The following is a 19650-nucleotide window of genomic DNA, read 5'->3' as shown; positions in this document are numbered from 1 at the left end:
TGTGCTGTCTGTGGGTGATGTTAGGTCACGGCTTCAGTTCAATTGAAGCTCTCTGTCTGGGTTGAAGTGCTTTGATGGACAGTACAGCCCAACTTGTTTAGCTTGGTCCTGAGGAGGGGAGGAGGGGGGGGGGGGTGGTCTAACCTCACTGATGCGGTCAACCCCATCATCCTTCTCCTCATCTCATCCCCAGAACTTACAAACAGTGGCAGTTGCTCTGTTTGGTTGTCACTGATACGGAGGCAGCAGATTAGCCTGAATCTTGTCGGAGCTTATCCTGCCTTGATGCACTGAAGCGTTCATGAAGATTAATTTGAGCTTCTGAATTTGGGTGAGTAGTGAATGTTGCTTTATGTGCACGATGGACTGCTACCTATAGACTACATGGGGTGTTAACTTTAATGCCTAAAGGATATAACCTGGGTGGGAGGACCTACTACTTTCTTTATCAGTAGAATATTTAGATTTTAGAATAATTGCATGGACTACATTTTACCTCAAAGGAAGTTAGACTTAACCATCACATACCGGTAATATCAACTCTCCCAATGCTCACAGGTGTCTTTGGTGTTTCGTGCTTCCTTTTATCCACCACAGGGGGCAGCACTGAGGCCAATACTCACCTGTTTAGCAGACCAATGAGATGAGAGATGGGATCCTCTGCTGCTGTTGTAACTCTGTGCCCGCTCAGGTGAGTCTCACCGTAACAATATTCATAAGAAATATTAGCAATAAGAGCAATGCCACATGCATATTATCTTTTTGTTATCCGTAACAGCACCCACATCTATACAAATGTGGAAGACCTGGTGTGGAAAGACACACTGCTAATATCACAACAAATACATTTTTGTCAAAATCTCAGTTGTCTTTAAACAATACTTTCATCTGCAGTGAATATATATCTATAGATGTCATGAACCCATGTAGTGTAAACAAAAGGAGATATGTCTCATGAAGTTTGATGGCATTCACATCCCCAACTTTGTAAACCTTTTCACCCGAAGACAAACACTCTTATTGCTTGTTTACTCAGATTTCAACACATCTGCGTATTTGCATTCCAGTTTGAAGAAGCTGTGTAGTAACTGACCTCCATTACACCGAGACACACACACACACACCCACACACTCACACTCACACACACTCTCACACACACACACACACTCACACGCACTCTGTCACACACACACACTCACACACACTCTCTCTCTCTCTCACACACACACACACACACACTCACTCTCTCACACACACACACACACACACTCACACACACTCTCTCTCACACACACACACACACTCACACACACTCTCTCACACACACTCTCACAAACACACCCACACACACACACACACACTCTCTCACACACACACACACACTCACACACACTCTCTCACACACACTCTCACAAACACACACACACACACACACTCACACACACTCTCTCTCACACACACACACACACTCACACACACTCTCTCACACACACTCTCACAAACACACACACACACACACTCACACACACAGTCACACACACTCTCTCACACACACACACACACAGTCACACACACTCTCTCACACACACACACACACACACACACACACACACTCAGACACACACACAGTCACACACACTCTCTCACACACACACACACACACACACACACTCACACACACTCTCACACACACACCCACACACACACACACACACACACACCCACACACTCTCTCTCTCACACACACACACACACTCACACTCACACACACAGGCACAGACTTGCACTTTGTCACCTGCAGTGTGACGAGTTTGCATAGAAAACATTATTTTCACTTTCTGTCTCTACGGGTGGCGTTTTAGTCCTCCTGCACACAAGAGCAGCACATTACAAGCTAATGTGCAACAATTCATCAAGTGGACTTTTGTCTTGTTCAGATTTCATTTTCATGAATACAATTGTGAATTCTGTGAGGTTTGTAATGTGTTGGCAGCAGGCCAGCCAGCATTTCCACTTTCACCGCGCGCAAATCCTGTCTCGTTTTGTGTCTCACAGTTTAAGAAGCAGTTATTCGGATTCATTAGCTGCGGCTAAATCAGACCACAGCTAATCTATTACCACTGTTACATTCACAGGTGGATCCTTGTCCTGGTCGTCTTTGCGCAGCAGCTCAATGCAGTAAGACTTTCCTTTATAAGTCTTCATTACAACACACACATTTAGATTCATACATAATATCACAAATATGACAACCTTCAAATCTATCATGCTGAGAACAACCATTATGCACTATGTGCATTCTTCTCAAACTCAGACATCCGACACATTGTAAGACACAGCAGACATTTACTGTAATTCAAAATGCAGCAACATATGCGCTTGAACAAGAACAAGACCAATGAAGAGGAGCACCTTTTCCCTCAGAGAGATTTCAAGACTATGTTTAAATGATCAAGTGAACGAGCACCTCAATAGATAAAACATGCTTTAAAGGTACACTGGCTGAAACACATGCACGTGCTAAGCTGTGAAATAGCCCTGACGTAAACATAATTTAAAAAAAGATTAGTTCTTGTTGAGATGACTTTGTGAGGAAGTTGTACTGGACTGAAGCGAATTGAAATACAACATGTAAAGTTGAATTCCAACTTCATTCTTGTAAACACTGCTGCTGCTACTGTGGTAGCCTGGAATGTAGTTTAGGCCTATCAAAAACAACAAACCACCAACGCAATGCAAATATTTTCCCGAACCTGATGATAGGAAAAAAAAGTGTATATCTTTTTCCTCCCAAACCCAATGCGAATGAAGTACCGGTTAATGATTTTCCAGAAAGAAAATCCCTGATGTACTTGATGTACCTGGAAACTGTACGTGTTGCTTCCTATTTGTTTATAGTATTTGTCCCCAAGTAACTTCCATTTCCCTGCATTGTGCAGGACTGCTTGGGGTTCTTTTTGTAGTCAAAGACAGTACACTACAGCGAGACTGATGAACTGGCACGGCAGATATATTGGCCAAGTTGACTTATTGCATATACCTGTATTGGTGTATATGTTAGCTCGTAAGTAACAAAAAAAACCACAGTATAGAAATGTCCAAAATGATGTATGTTTAAGATAATCGAGACAGTATCATTATTTCATAGTTTGTCCACTAGAGAGCAAGGACACATTTTTCGAATGAAAAATGTCCCATTCAGTGTATATCAGGGTACAATTCTTCAAAACAAACACACAAATTTAAGGGAATAATAATCTGGAATGTTTATTTTATGTTAGGCACAACAATTAATATACTATTAATATTGATATTGGCATTGGATTTTACAAATATTATCTCGATGCAGATACATGCATTAGCTGGAAACACATGTCCCCAGATAGCAAGGCAAAATTGTGTTGGAGCACAATAGGATTCCTACAGTCTATTGTTGCTTCCCAGGCCAGGCATTTAAATTGTTTATGGCGGCGTTAGTTTATGTTTTAACATTATGTCACTACACATACCAATTTAGAGAATCGTTTCACTTTTAAACATTAAACATTCAATTATGTGCTTGATTTTTTTAACTTCACATTCTCAGAAAAGAGCTCTGTCTCTTACTGTTGTGTCACGTGTTTTAATATGCTAATAATAACAAGGTGACATTTACATGCACTTCATATTTTTTTTATTTGACACATTTTTCGACATATAAGCTAGTTGGAAGCTGGTCTGGACGTAGCTAACTGTTGTTTAGCTGCTATGTCATGTGGCAGTGGAGACATCCCAGTGGTTTTTACTTCTCACTGTGTGTTCCAAATTTGGCTAATGCTCTGAATGCTCTGGCCTGTCCAAGACTCAGCCAACGGTTGTATGTTATTTGGGACTGATGCAGGAGATAGCCATGAATGTTTGGACTAAAAGAGAAAGTGGGACAGCAGATGTGCGACTGAATTAAATTGCACCAGCATAAACTTATCCAAATATTTAGTAAGCTTTGAGAAAACATTACTACGGTAAATGTTTGTGAGACAGACACTGTAAAACTCCCCACACACAGCGGTGGGAATACTTGGCATCTGGAGGTGTGGACTCGTTTTTCAGCAAGATGTTCATTATGAGAGCCGTGAAGCGCTGTGTGAGCTTTCTTTCTCATCAAGGTCAGAGTGCCCATTATTTACCCAAATCAACGTGAGACCATTGATTTGTTTAAAGCTTTCTTATCAGGACCGTCCAGTCTCCGCAGGGAAATGTGTTCATTCTCAAGGCTTATTCTCAAAGGTGTAAAATATTTTGGAATGTGCGAAATGCCCATAACACAACCTTATCTGATGTCTGCTCTGACCCCTTACTGTCTTCTGCTCTGCTTAGACACACATGCAGCCTCAGACAGTCTCAGTCTCTTTCTCTTAAATGTAGTAATAATCAGTCTGTTTGTTGTTTCAGGGGGACATTGAAGGCCCGTGTCAAGGCAGAAACTGCTCTGTATGCCAGTGTCTTCCTGCCAAAGGTGCACGGGTATGAATTCACTTTTTCTTCTCATGCTTTGGCACGTTATCCTTAATTACTCTCACAGTAAGGTTCATATTTTGAATTGTAGTTTATTTTCCTCATTAGAAATATATTAAACTACTGGAAATAGTCACATTAATTTCTCCACAATTACCTTGAATGTTCAATGTCTCAATTGTAAATTAATTGACGAGCAGAAAATATTGTTCCACAGACTTAAGTCAAAGTTGTAAATGACAACCCTAAATCCGTGGTTGCAGATAGAGCTGTAAATACAATCCACAGATAACTCATTGATCCTTAAGTGGGGAAAAAAATATCGTAATCCTAAAAATGACACAACAACAGAAGTTAAAAGTTAAAGTTTTATATACATGACTTTTCTCTTTGTAGGGAGCTCCAGGGAAGCCAGGCCAACAAGGCACCCGGGGACCAATGGGACCATGGGCACGTGAGGGGTCACCTGGAGAGAAGGGCAGAAGGGGAGCAGAGGGATCACATGGCCCAGAGGGGCCCAAAGGAGACCGCGTTAGTGTGCATGTTCATGTTGTGTGTGTGTGTGTGTGTGTGTGTATAATAAGTCTATATTATTAGACATGTACAACATGTGTGTACATGTAAATATGTCAGTGATAAAAAAGAAAGGTGGGGTTGGGAGTGAATAAGGCAATATAGCCCTGTAATACATGAATGGTGCCCATATTCTTTTTCTTTTTTTTTTACATTTTAGGGCAAGACTGGTGTTCCTGGTTTTCCTGGTAATGATGGCTCACCAGTAAGTCAACTGATGTTGTTGAAAATGTCATCTACGAATCATAAAAAGAAACATGCAGCTCAAAAATGATCCCGTAGATGTGTGCAAACCTCTGGAGGGTTGCACCACCTTCCCAAAACCCGCACAGCTCAATTGTACCACTATGGTGTGTACCACGATGAACGTGTGTCTTGTGTGCCCTCTAGTGGCCACATCATGGCTCACTGTAGATTAGCCTGGTTTTACTTCGTGCCGAATGCAGCTGCCTCTTCACTACTCAAGTGTTTGTGTTTCATAAAAACTCAAGTTGTTCACCGTAACCAGTATATAATTATGAAATATTGAAGATAAACTATAGGCCTGAAGCCATGAATGCTGTAAGGCGTGCTTTCTTTATCATCCTCAACTAGAGTCAGAGAGGTCGTAATTTTAGCCTCAAATGCATTGCAATTATACGTCGCCACAATAACTGTACTAAATTCTTCAGGGCCACCCTGGAGCAGGCGGTGAGCCTGGTTTCCCAGGGTTGGACGGCTGTAATGGGACAAGGGGTCGACCAGGAGTCTCTGGTATTCCTGGTTTGGATGGTCTCCATGGGCTGCCGGTGAGTAGAGCTCCTGCTCTGATGTTTCTGTTCGCCGTTATTCAGTCAGTAGTGACACCTGCAAATGTCCCTCTCTAGCCTTTCGACAAAACTTCTGTAGCAATGTAAAGCACATGAGATTTATTCTTTTTTGATAGTTCTGCAGGTCAAGATTCACGTCCAATGCCAGCATTCAGCTTTAGCGGCAAATCGGTAAAGTAGTGTGACATTCAAATAGTACAAAGATAATTAAGTTTGTGGCGGTCTGGGTTGGACATGTAGACCTGAGGCATGAGTTTTTGGCCGGTCTCCAAACAGCAGTTAGCTTTTTAAAATGTGTAAATAAAATCGTGGCGATCTTTCCCTCAATAGCTCTAGTTGCATAATTCATCAGACGCAACAAGCAGATATCGTAGGACTAACCAACTGACTAATGAACATCGGTACTAGATGTTCAACATTCTTACTGAACATTATTCAAAGTTATTGATAATGTGTCTAATGTCAACATGTATTGTGTCTTCTCATCAGGGATCACACGGACCTAAAGGAATTAAAGGAGAACCTTTGTACGGCGCTACCCTTCCGGGGCTTCCTGTAAGTTCCTCCGGTCTGGAGAGACTCAGATAAAGATGGACTGGGCTTCACCAATGTCAAACCCCGTTTCTGTTTGAGCAGCTTCATGCTTATTTGCAATTTACAGTGTTCTTATCTTTGATTCATGTCATCTTACAGGGGGATCGTGGTAGAAATGGAGAGCGTGGTCTGCCTGTACGTTTTATTTTCTTATTCTGACAGCAAAGCAGTATTCCTCAGTAATATTAAGCTAAAAGATGAAGCAAGGATTACATATTTTAAATCATACGCCGTGCTTTTAGTTAAGTCGACACAATTTCATGTTTATTTTCTTTAAGATTCTGGTTTTTTTTGTGCTTTTTTTAACTCAGGGAAGACAAGGATTCATTGGGACAGAAGGCCACTCTGGCCCTCCTGGCCCTGATGGAATTCAGGTGAAAAGTCTTAATTGTTGTGTGCACAGGTATTCCTTTTTGTATATGTTTTAATTAAGACTATTATATAACTTGCACAGTTTGCAGCAACATATTGGACCACTATTATTCATGATCTACATTACAAGAAGAAATGCTGTATTTGTATAATGTTGAACATGGATGTATGTTCCCATTTAGGGCTTGGAAGGATCTAAAGGTGTGAGAGGACTACCAGTGAGTCAGCTGTTTCACAATCTTTCCCAGTGCTGAAAGAAAATCCTTTTGTGCACGCACACACACACGCGCACACACACACACACACACACACATCCACTCAAACATAAAGCCGTACTAATCTTTTGGTTGTTGTGCAGGGCGACCCCGGAGGATCACTGGCAGGAGCTAAAGGTGACGATGTAAGAATCCACTTTGGCCTTTGACAGCCATGCACTGAGGTTTTTGCGCTGTGTGTATGTGTCTGTGTGAAAGTTTATGAGCATGCTTACAACCGATCTAGTAAACATCTTCACCCATTTAATTCCATATTGCAGGGTGAGCAAGGCTCACCTGGACTACAAGGACCAGAAGAAGTCATAGAATTCCCTCCAGGCTTCATTCCACCCAAAGGCTACAAGGTGAAGGCAAATCTCTCATGTAGACTGCTTATTTTTAATTACTGCATTGAACTGTATAAAGTAAAATACATGTCTTATTTTTCTTGATTGTCTTTCTTGCTTCTCAGGGAGACCGAGGTCTTGCTGGACCATGTGGACCAAAGGGCATAAGCGTGAGTTTAATCCTGTATGTAAGCATATGGGTGTGTCTGAGAGAAAGAGAAAGGTATTTTATTTGCATTTTCTTCCTTATCAGGGTGGTAGAGGAGACACATATATCCAACAAATAAAAGGAGAGCAAGGAATCCTTGGTTTCCCTGGAGTTAGGGTAGGTAGATTAACTCAAACTGGAACATGCTTTTAGACAGACATACGGTATTCACTCCATTGTTTCCATCTCTAGGGTCTTCCAGGATTTCCTGGTAGAGATGGACCTCTAGGCCCTGAGGTACACCTGTGACATTAAGCCTTAGCCTCCCAATATGTTACTATACATCAGCAATTGTTTAAGGCTCAATACATTGATATATTTTCAGGGTTTGCCTGGAGAAAAAGGATATCCAGGTCTCATTGGAAGAAATGGACCAAAGGTGAGCTTTACATAGACATCAAATAATGTGCATCAGAGTTTGAACAAAGCTTGTATCAGTTGCAAACAGAAGCCACTTGTCTGTAAAAGATGACTATTGTTAGTGCAAAGCGCTGCTGGGAGGGAAAATAAAAGGTCTTAGTTATTGATGACTTGGATCTAAACTCTCCTGTGGGACAGATGGTTGCTGGCATCTTTGTGATATGTTATCTGCTGCCCTCTGGTGGTTGCTCAATGGGATAATTACAGCTACTGGACCTGAGACCTGCCATTTCTGATCGCTCTTCTCATCTTTGGAAATATTATAAACATCACTGTCATTTTCTATTCATGACCAAAGTTTCTGTCACTGTGTTTGCATCCAACAGGGTTACCTGGGAGATGCAGGTCTCCCCGGACCCCTGAACTTTCACAATGGAAGTGATGCCAGAGGTGAGACCACAGCAGTAGCTGCACTAGCTTTATTAGAAATATGATTATATGATTTAATAATAAACATTTATTACGAGTTCTTGATCTAAAGGTCAACAGTTTACAATCTTAGTCTTACAGTTTTGGCCAATGTTACCAAAGAACATTAGCAAAACAATGTTGTCTTCACTGTAGAGATTTTAGACATGCGCTCCACTGGAAATAGCCTTACAGTCTAGTGGGGTGTTTAAAAAGGGGACATATCATTCAAAACATCAGTGCTTCTGCACACACATTTGGCCATCTTGAGTGCCAACCAACCCACAAACTGTGAAATAAGACTTTCTTTTTTTGGACTGCCTAAACTTTATTCAACAAGCCATTCAGATTTGACTCCCCTTCCTATGTCACATGCAGCTCATTAGAACATACCGCCTCTCATCAGAGGATCTCAACCCCACGGCTTGAGAACTGCCTTCGCAATGGCGCACAATATTTATCTTGCAAGCTAATCAGAGCAAACTGGGGTTTTCCGTGAGTGGGGCTGAAAGAAACTGGTGCTGAAAGGGATCGTTTGCAGACAGAGGGTGAAGAATACAGGCATATTCAGTCAGACAGTATGACAAAAGAATGTGTTTTTTTGAACATTATCACATGTAAACATGTTTGAGTAGAAACCTAACATACAAATATGGACCTGAAAATGAGCATATGTCCCCTTTAAAGTGTACTGCATTCAGAAACTACGTTTTGAGAATCAAACACTTACCCACTGGAGTGTTGAAATGTTTAAAGCTGTGGTCAACTTGAACTATGTTCGTCACAAAAAGTATCAACTATAGAACCTTCTCGAACCACTCCTGCAGCAGAATCCACTTCTCCACTGTTTAAACTCTCTTGTTATATCAGTAAATAACGATAATTACTGTTTGAAAATAATCAAGTATTACTGACTTTTTCATGCTCCTATGTCTGTGTGGGTTAGGTGTTAAAGGTGACCGAGGGTATCCTGGAACGCGTGGACCCCATGGTGACCCTGGGTTCATGGGCATGCATGGACCTCCTGGCCCCCGAGGGTTAACAATACCAGGTCAGAGTTTGCCATCTTCAACTTTCAGGTTACTCCTTGCTTCATGCATTACATATCTCTGAGTACATCACTCACTCTGTTCAGGATTTGACCTACAGCTAGAAACCCAGTCAGTCTTGACCCTACCTTGCTTGAATTTTCATTTCGTCACTCACACCTTCCTAGAAGAGCCGGGTCTGCCTGGTCCACGAGGTTTCCTTGGTCCGAAGGGCTACAAGGGAGAGCCAGGGCGGTATAACAACTTGGAAAATCTGTTTCCGGGCCTAAAGGGAACCAAAGGACTCCTTGGACATAAAGGTGTCACAGGCCCCCCGGGTCCTCCAGGTATATTATTACTTCCTTCATATTAGACGCAAAGGAGTTTCCTCTATGTGTTAGTTCATCTCACAAATGTAATTTCATTATTCGAATGATTGTAAACTTGTCATGTTTTTGTGCATGTTCATTTGAATGCTTACTTACCTTCTGGCTTGTGTGTGTGCGTGTGTGTGTATGTGTGTGTGTGTGTGTGTGTGTGTGTGTGTGTGTGGTGTGGGTGTGTGTGTGTGTGTGTGTGTGTGTGTGTCTGTCTGTCTGTCTGTCTGTCTGTCTGTCTGTCTGTCTTTATACGTGGCATTCTTGGTCAGGATGTGGAGGTGAGTTCTTTTGATGAAAGGAGACCACTAATTCATGCATCAAAACTACAAGCTGAGTTTTTTTTAACTTATGTTGATTCACAGATTACTACTGTGAGCCTGGTTACCCGGGAGACCCTGGTGACATGGGACCCAAAGGATATCCTGGAAACCAAGGGGTCACGGGACTTAAAGGTGATCTGTGATGGTTCATATGCATTAGTTACCACAAGCAGAAATTGTGTTCTTCTCTGTAGCATCCTCTAGAAACATCCTGCAGGAATTCACTGGAACAGATTTAGTTTATATGCAGTGTGTATAGTTGTACAGTATAGGAATATGCTACTTCATAGCCATTCATTGTTATCATCTTGTGTCCTATAGGTTGTCCAGGGGAATGTGACTGTAGGTCTGCTGGGGGAACGGAAGGCCCCCCTGGTCCAGTTGGTTATCCAGGACCTCCAGGGTTACCTGGAACTCAGGGATTTAAAGGAGACCCAGGACTGATAGGATACGAGGGTCCAAGAGGACCACATGTAATGACCGCAGCACTCTAACTAACTAATAGTTAACCGCAATTTTCTTAAACATGTATTAAAATTAGCAGCAGTGACTTTTTTAAATTAATTTTTTATCTGACTTTGTGTTTTCTTTCAGGGCTTTCTAGGAATTCTTGGTATAAAAGGACAAAAGGGTCAAAAAGGTCACACCTCTGTGGTAGATGGAAAAGGTGAGCACATGTTAACATCAAAATTGTACCATACACAGTATTATTATACAAGCAAAGAGAATAGATGTTTTAAATGCTTGGACAATAAGCTCTACAGAGGATGGCAGAATTCTAAGTCAACATTTATTTGTTTATGTTCACCAAACACGACAGTAAGGCGATTGCCTTACAGTGCACTGTATTCAGCACTGTATTCAGTCTGTTCTTCAGCACAACAGTAGCTTGAAACAAAAAATGAACATTTGTCTGTTGGTAACTTTGTGCTTTTTGTCAATTTTTAAAACAAAGATCTGTTTCATACATGCCTATACTAAGGGTTATTAAACATTGATTGCCTAATATCGTCAGTTTATTTTTGTTGTTGAAAGGTGCCAAGGGTAACCAAGGAGTCCCCGGACATTCTGGTCCTCCTGGAGCAGAAGGTAGGCCAGGACTGGATGGCCCTCCTGGGCCCACAGGGGACCATGGAACACTGGTCAGAGTTTACATTTTAAGGACTGTAATATGTAATTTATGGAACTTTTTTGGTTTTGCAGTTATTGTATCAGGTAATTTTTTTTGCAGGGTGCTGGATATGCAGGATTACCTGGTCCCAAAGGTTACCCTGGTGTTGCTGGACCAAAAGGGTTTCCAGGGCTCCTAGGCCTCCCAGGTCATGGTGTTCCAGGCCCTAAGGGGCAATCTGGACATAAAGGTTATCAGGGACTTCCTGGCCCCTCCGGAATTCCTGGACGACCAGGCCCTCCAGGTCAGAGACTGGCTTAAATTGAGATTCACACAACAAGCCAGTGTCATGGGCTAAAAGTATGTTGTTTTTGTCTCACCAGGTGAAACTGAGGACTGCTGTCATGAAAATGAGATTGGATCACCTGGTCTGAAGGGAGAGCCAGGCTCACCGGGTAGGTTTTACAGGTGTTACACATCTTTAAAAAACATCATCACTGCATCCAGGCACTGTAAAAAACAATTGTTTGTTCACCAGTCCAAGTGTCGTGTCCATTAATCCGACTTTTCTAAAGTTCTGAGAAAAGTTGCTTGGAAGTTGATGACAGAATTGGCTGGACATACCGTACTAAGCCACATGTCATGAAATAAACCTGATTCATGACCCCTGAAACAATTTCGATCCATGTTGCAAGTCAAGTTTTCTTTGGCCGCTTGTAGGGATTCCAGGTGAGCGAGGAAGAGGCGGTGCTCAGGGAACTCTGGGATTCCCAGGCCTGAAAGGCATGAAAGGAGATGACAGTGCAACTGGAGGGATTGGACTGCTCGGTAACAACTCTTTAAAATGTTGTCAAATTAAAATTATACACATATTTTCAGGTATCAATTTTTTCACTGGTGGGCCAAGATTCAAGGATCATCAAGCATTCACACCGCAAGGAATTTGTCCGTTAATCATCAATTATACAGTCAGGAGTGCTGTTTGAACACCTAAACTATAGACCTCTCTTATTTTTAAAAGGTCCTCAAGGTTTAAATGGGGATCCAGGTGACCCTGGTCCAAGTGGAAGTAGCCTGGATGGCCCTTCAGGCCTTCCTGGGTTACCAGGACTTCCAGGCAGGAAGGGTGACCCAGGAGATGTCCTCTCTGCGAGGCCAGGTGATACTGGCCCACCCGGCCGCCCTGGGGCTCGGGGCACAAGCGGACTCCGTGGACTTCCTGGAAACCTAGGGCCTCAAGGTAAGTTTCATTCATATTTAAGTGAACACAAACAAACTACTCAGCAACTTAGGCGTTAGCTAATGTGGCTTATATCACTGAAAAAATACCAGCTTTACTCAAGTTGCAGTGTACCACCTATTCTTTCCTGTACGTTATAATTGATTGACCATCACTGCCTTGTAATAACAGGCGTACAAGGCCAACCTGGACGACCTGGTTGGAAAGGAGAGCCAGGAGACAATGGTGACCCTGGATTCACTGGTCCCCCAGGCCCACCCTGCACTGTGTGTGACGTGAGTGGACCTCCAGGCCCTTCAGGACCTCCAGGAAACCCTGGACAGAGTGGAGTACCAGGTAAGCCCACAGCAGCAACAAGCAAAATTACGTCACTTAAACAGATCAAGATTAATCTCAGATTACATTCATTAATTTGTAGCCATTAACATATTTGTCATTGAAATATATAATGTTGCATAGGCTACTCTGGTCAGAAGGGTGTTAAGGGAGATACAGGTCTACCTGGTCATGGACACAGGGGTCCAGAAGGTTTCCCCGGCCCTCCCGGTTTTCCAGGCCCAGCAGGACCAAGAGGTCCCTCTGGCCCCTCAGGAAATCTTGGGACCGATGGCTGGCCAGGACAGAAAGGTGAACCACTGGTCTGTCATGTGAAATCATGTAAAATATTAGTTTAAAACTACACAGTAGCATCACACTCCAAGAAAAATCTTCCTAAAAAGGTCTGGTCTACATTTTATCAACAATATATCTGTAAAGTAGTCTGTCCTGATTGAAATTAGGCTTTTCCTTTCAATTCATGTAGGTGAACGTGGGTACCTAGGCAGGGCTGGGACCAGAGGTTTACCAGGTCGTCTTGGACCTGCGGGACCCAGAGGTAGACAAGGAGAGAGAGGCTTTCATGGTCGCCCAGGTGACACTGGACCCCCAGGACAGCCCGGTAATAAAGGTAAGTCCCTGTATGCATACCAAGACTACGCCAGCTATACTCAGTCTTGCCAGGCGCCATGGCATAATGTTTTTTTGATAATCGTAAATATTTACCAAGCAGGAAATTACCAAAATATAAAAAATGTGTCTATGCCTTTGGATGTGTTGTAATACACAGAAACATATATTTAGAATATTTGAATGGCGTAAATCATGGCGTGAGGCCATATAACCTAAAGATATAACATGTATAAGATACTAGCTCTTGACAAGGATGTCCACAGTAGTTGTACAACAGACGGCCTGTATACAGCTACAGTAGTGGATTTACAGCTACAGCACTAGATGCAGATGAATGAGGATGATGTTTAATTTAGGTTAATGAGCATTTCATCTCAACTCTGTGGTCCATCCAGGTGTACATGGTCCACCAGGATTAAGAGGACCATCAGGGATCGTGAATGTAACCAAAGGCCCATCAGGACTTCCAGGAAGGAAGGGGCCATCAGGACAACAAGGACCTGCAGGCAATGAAGCTGTCCCTTAACTTACATATCTTATTGAAACAAGATAATACATTTAATACCCAGGGACTTAACTACACATACTTAATATCGATGTGATTTATAGGACAGGAATATCTCATTTGTTTTGCCACCTACAGGCTTAAAGGGCCCAAGGGGAGTGGCAGGTGATTCGGGGCCTGAGGGATGGCCTGGTACGCCAGGGTTTAAAGGCAGCACTGGTGCTCCAGGCAGGGCAGGAATACCTGGATCTTCTGGGTACCCAGGGATCAAAGGTTTCCCTGGTCCAAGGGGATATCCTGGACATGGTGGAGATCTGGTACACAATGAATCAAATTTATTGTCTTCATAACTTTAGAGAAAGCTTGTCTGTGTCTGTCCAGTAGACACCCAAATAGAAAATAGCTGCCACTTGTGTCACATGTTGTACCAGCAGCAAATCATTTCTGACAATCCCAACAGTCTGTAATGCACAGCCATATGCACCATTATTATCATCTTCTGTGAACGGCATGGATTAGGTTTAAGGCTCGTCCTAGACTGCTTATGTAATATATCTGAGACAAGACACATGATTAATTGTATTGTATTCAAAAGTGATGTTAGATAGTTTGAATGTGTTGATGTCTGTTAAAGGGAGATCATGGAGCAAGGGGACAATCCGGTATCCCAGGGTCACCAGGATTTCCAGGAGCCAAGGGTGAGTCAAAAGAGAGAGATATATAATGATTGAATGATTGAAGACAAAGAGAAAAAGTTTATACAACAGGATGTGAATCCACAGCAGATTGGATCATTTATAATTGTGTTGGGTTCATCAAACACAATATGCTATTGTTCTAATGAATGCATATGTAACAATGAAGCTCAAGTAAAATCTCTCGGGATTTTATACCCATGTCATTCAGTTGGACTGAAAGCTGAACAAATCTGTTCCAGGTGAGCCAGGACAGTCTTATGGAACACCTGGTCCACCTGGAGCCAAAGGACTGCCAGGGGAGGATGGACCCAGTGGTGAGTTAAGAAAATGCCACCCTGGAGACCTTAGGAGTTATAAATGACTTCAACTGATGAGGAGAGACTCAAATACATTTTTAGTTCAACTTGTCTTGAGGCCGTCTGTCAGTTTCCAGGTCTACATACAATACTGTAAGTGGATGTAAAACTGGAAATTAACTTCCATCCACAAATATTTCCCTCGAGCACCCAGAGGGAGTCCAGGAGATCCGGGGGACCCAGGACCCCAGGGAAGGTCAGGACAGCCTGGACAACGAGGGATTGGTGGTGAACCAGGAAGACAAGGAGGACCAGGTGATTTCCAGTGAAGACTTAGAAAGACAACCTATATGTACTGCAGCAATAATTTGAAAATGAAGGAATGCTGCTGTTGTTTACCTTTGAACTTAGGAATCATAGCTTTCAGTCAGAATCAGGAGAAGAAGAAGAACTTGCACCCCGTTGTGAGATGTCACACAGTTGTAAATCATCAGAGAGAAAAAAATATATAAACGAACATTCAATGGCAGTAAATGACAGCTCCAGTTTCCAGCAATTCTCATTTTGTCCTTCAGCCATTAAAACAATATGAGCCAGATCTTAAATGTTGCATCAATGTCTATCAAGCACTTTGAATATTGTGCCTCTATGCACGTTGTTGGTTTGAGCTCTTTTTTTGTGCGTCTCTACAGGCTTCCTTGGACCTCGTGGCCCATCGGGTCGTCCAGGTGTTCCAGGTTCTCCGGGCGATTTTGGAGGTCTGGGACCCCCGGGCCCACCGGGCCCATATGGGCCTACAGGTACTAACATAATGTCAGGGTACAGGCATTGTAAGTCTCTATTAGTTTATTTGTATTGGCTTGAATTATGTGTCAAAAGGGGCCCTAAGAAGTGACTGCTCATAACCTAACAAGATTATCCATATGTTGTACTATGGATTTCTGTGTAGGCCTCCCTGGACCACTGGGCCTGGATGGACTGGATGGGCTTAGAGGTCCAAAAGGGATAAAAGGAACAAGTGGTAAGAAGAGTCTTTTATCATAATTTTCAACTTAGTTAATGAAGCAATCATGTCTTTGCATATCTTTTATGGTTTGTCTGATGGTGTACATTTGTAGTTCATGTATATATATAAATGGTCAGCTGCACTCTAATCTAACAAAAAAGTGTATGAATTAAAGTAAGTTAATCAGTCAGTACCCATAAAAGCATAATATGTTATGATATTTTACTATTGACACTTAAATGTACTCATTTATTACTTCAAGGCACAGGTATACCTGGCCCTCCAGGACCAGGTGGTTTTCCTGGAGTCAAAGGTCTCAAGGGTCAGCACGGGCCTCAAGGAGCCAATTTTCCGGGGCCCAAGGGTCAGAGGGGCTCACCTGGTGCCACAGGTATCATATTCATTATCACCAATAGTGCATCTACTGCATCTGTCTATAATGATGGGGGAGAAAGGAACTGTTGAAGACAACCCGTTGAAGTGAATCCAATAGGAATAACACAGTGATGATTACTTAACATGCATTATTCTGTAACGGTCACTCAGACTGTGTTATGTTTTGTTATCTTTTTATTCAATCTACTTGTTTTTCACTCCCTTTCATTGAATGAGGTTACAGTTTTATTCCTCTATGCAGTATATTTTCTGACATAAGTTATATAAGTCTTGTATATTTCTTCTCCCAGGTCTTCTAGGCTTTCCAGGTGAACATGGTAACCCGGGCAAAGAATGCTACAAGCCTTCGCCAGGACCCAACGGAGACCAAGGATATGAAGGACCTCCAGGACCCCCAGGTGCGTGTGTTTGTGTGTATGTGCCTCAGTATTTGTGTGGTCCCATTTAGGAATGAACATTGTGGGGAATTTTTAAATCTATTTGTCCACAACTGGAATTTTGCTTTGGGTTTTAAGGTTCTCCTGGGGAGCCAGGCACTCCAGGCAGCAGCATTTTAAACAAAGGAGACCCAGGCCCAAATGGCCTCCCAGGGTTACCAGGTCGTAAGGGAGATGGGGGCCTCCCAGGGCCTCCTGGATCTCAGAGCTACCCAGGCTTTACAGGACCAAAAGGTACATTACAGTGCCAGACGGCTACCGTCAGTATTTACAGTGTTGCCATCCACTTGCATGCACTCTAAATGTTGTTGCACTTTGACAGGTGAGAGAGGTCCTGCTGGTTCTAGAGGTTACCAGGGACCCAAAGGTCATATCGGGGTCCCTGGGCCTTGGGGCCTCAAGGGAGTAACGGGCCCAGCTGGAGACACAGGTGAGTGAGATAGAAAATGTCTTAAGATTCTTTACATTTTTTCTTTCACTTTAGTTAAGAATTGATTCTCATTTATTCAACGCTACTGAGTGTTGTGTTATGTTATGACAGTACATCTGGTAATCAAAACATTGTTTTTTTTCCAGGTGCAAAAGGTGCTAATGGTGAATATTTCCATGGAAGGCCAGAGATGGCTCCCCCTGGACTCCCAGGACCACGTGGTCAGCCAGGATCTGTGGGATTCCCTGGTGATACGGGTCGTCCTGGAACTCCAGGACGTAAAGGCAAGATAGTTTTATATATTCTCTGCATATGTATATGTATTCCCATGTCTGTGTCTGAATATATCTGTGTTGTGTGTTTTCATCCTCAGTAGTCTGTATGTGTATGTGTGTGTGTGTGTGTGTGTGTGTGTGTGTTTGTCCTCGTTTGTTTGTGTCTGTGTGTTCCAGGACAGAAGGGCCCCATAGGGTTTGTGGGCCTCCCTGGCAAACCTGGTCCTGCTGGTCATAATGGTCCTGTTGGAGACCCAGGATATGCTGGTCAGCTTGGATTTGCTGGACCTCAAGGTAAACAATCATTTAACAAGCCCAAACTTAATTTGGGATGAGGATTTTGACAGGATGGCAAATTAAATACATCAGTTATATACGAGAAACTCACAGGACTGATAACTGCCGGTCTCCTGAAAAAAGACACCGTTTTTTTGTAGAAAGCTCTTGATAAAATGTTTGCTCTTTAAATAAAGTCAACAGATCTTAGACCCATGTCACCCACTTGTTCAACCCCTCCATCCTCCAGGTATCCCAGGTCCACCCGGGGATCCAGGTAACCCAGGCCGAAGGGAGGCGTTAAGGACAGGCTTCCTTTTGGTAATCCACAGCCAGTCAGTTCAGGTTCCGCTGTGCCCTGAAGGCAGCAGTCGGCTCTGGGTGGGCTACAGTCTGGCCTACTTGGAGGGACAAGAGAAGGCTCACACTCAAGATCTAGGTCAGGGTTGTTGGAATTGGGTTCATGCATAGGTCCATAAGTTTAGAGGGTGTATAGGGTTCCTCTTTTACTCTCTCTCTCTCTTCTTTTACCTGCTCTACCTGTAGGCCAGGCTGGCTCCTGCCTCCCTGTTTTCTCCACCATGCCGTTCTCCTACTGCAACAAAGGCGCCTGTCACTACTCTAGTCGCAACGACAAGTCCTATTGGCTCTCCACCACTGCTCCCATACCCATGATGCCCCTCGTTGGCCTGGAGATTAGCTCCCACATCAGCCGCTGTGCGGTGTGCGAGACGGTTTCGCCTGCAGTGGCTTTTCACAGCCAGGATCCCACAGTCCCACCATGCCCGCCTGGCTGGAGGAGTCTGTGGACGGGGTACTCTTTCCTCCTGGTGGGTGTGATAGAAAGCTTGAGTGTGCGTATGAAATAAACATGAATTAATGAATGTGTCCCCTGCTGCACTTCTTCTCTTCAGCACACAGGGGCAGGCGATGAGGGTGGGGGCCAGTCTCTGGCTTCTTCCGGAAGCTGCCTTAAGGATTTCCGAACTCACCCGTTCATAGAGTGCCAGGGTGCGCGCGGCTCTTGTCACTACTTTGCCAACCTCTACAGTTTTTGGCTGACCACCGTCAGTCAGACAGAGCAGTTTGTCACCCAGACGCCCGGCACCATCAAGGCAGCCGACAAACAGCGACACAAGGCCAGTCAGTGCCATGTCTGCCTCAGAGAACAATGAAGGACCTCGTGTCACTTTTAGTTCATGATTTTTTTAAGTCTGATGACCACTTTGAGTTATAGATAGATTATATTTGATGTACGACGAAAAATATGTCGTTGCATTTACATGTTGTTACCTTTATCTGATACGATGTTGCCGCCACTCTATCTCTTCTCTGTCATTATTTACAATGAGGTGCTATTCCTAAAGAAAATGTTTCATAGTTGATCCTCTTGCTGCTGTACCTGAAGATTTTTGTAATAATCCATTTTCAGACTGGTCATTTAGGATAAATATTTTGAAGACCTTTCAGTCTTTCATCTAAGTTGTGCTCCTCAAAATAAAATGTTTGAAAAAGTTCCAACACTACGAGTCATTCAGAGTTCAATAGCTTCCCCAGTTTGGAAAAACAACAGCCGACATGCCAAAATCCCAAGATGGGAGTGAATGAATAATTTCAACAGGATACAGTTTTCCATAACGGGTTTCAAGTTCATATTTATTTATTTCCCTCAACAGAACCCAAGTGACAATCAGAATACAGTACTTTTTTCCTCAAACATTGTTTTTATCCTTTTCTTTTTTATTACGCAAAACAAGAGAACACTCAGTGCAATAAGACAGAGGACTCTGACGGTGCGGTGCTCTCTCTACCTTTTCACAGTGC

At 43.1% G+C, this 19650-nt stretch overlaps 1 protein-coding gene across 1 annotated transcript; it reads left to right on the top strand.

The window, feature by feature from the left end:
* Nucleotides 1–650: 650 nt before the first annotated feature.
* On the top strand, nt 651–19001 carry LOC306789840 (uncharacterized protein; the record flags this gene model as incomplete). Its single annotated transcript, XM_079285907.1, has 44 exons — nt 651–691; nt 2137–2179; nt 4433–4504; nt 4892–5026; nt 5229–5273; nt 5740–5856; nt 6367–6432; nt 7026–7061; nt 7202–7243; nt 7379–7462; nt 7570–7614; nt 7698–7769; nt 7845–7889; nt 7978–8031; nt 8399–8462; nt 9427–9531; nt 9697–9855; nt 10251–10340; nt 10530–10681; nt 10803–10875; nt 11244–11350; nt 11440–11623; nt 11703–11774; nt 12040–12147; nt 12341–12559; nt 12731–12895; nt 13019–13186; nt 13362–13505; nt 13903–14013; nt 14151–14329; nt 14647–14710; nt 14950–15024; nt 15214–15321; nt 15699–15806; nt 15956–16027; nt 16275–16403; nt 16699–16806; nt 16924–17079; nt 17168–17275; nt 17422–17559; nt 17728–17844; nt 18077–18265; nt 18373–18656; nt 18741–19001. The coding sequence occupies 44 exons, from the start codon at nt 651–653 to the stop codon at nt 18999–19001; spliced, it is 4914 nt and encodes a 1637-aa protein (XP_079142033.1).
* Nucleotides 19002–19650: the final 649 nt, after the last annotated feature.

Source organism: Melanostigma gelatinosum (genome assembly GCF_949748355.1).
Source record: "Melanostigma gelatinosum genome assembly, chromosome: 15".
NCBI classification, from domain to species: Eukaryota; Metazoa; Chordata; class Actinopteri; order Perciformes; family Zoarcidae; genus Melanostigma; species Melanostigma gelatinosum.
The sequence above is the reverse complement of the archived record's forward strand: the minus strand, read 5'-3'. Positions and strand labels throughout refer to the sequence as shown.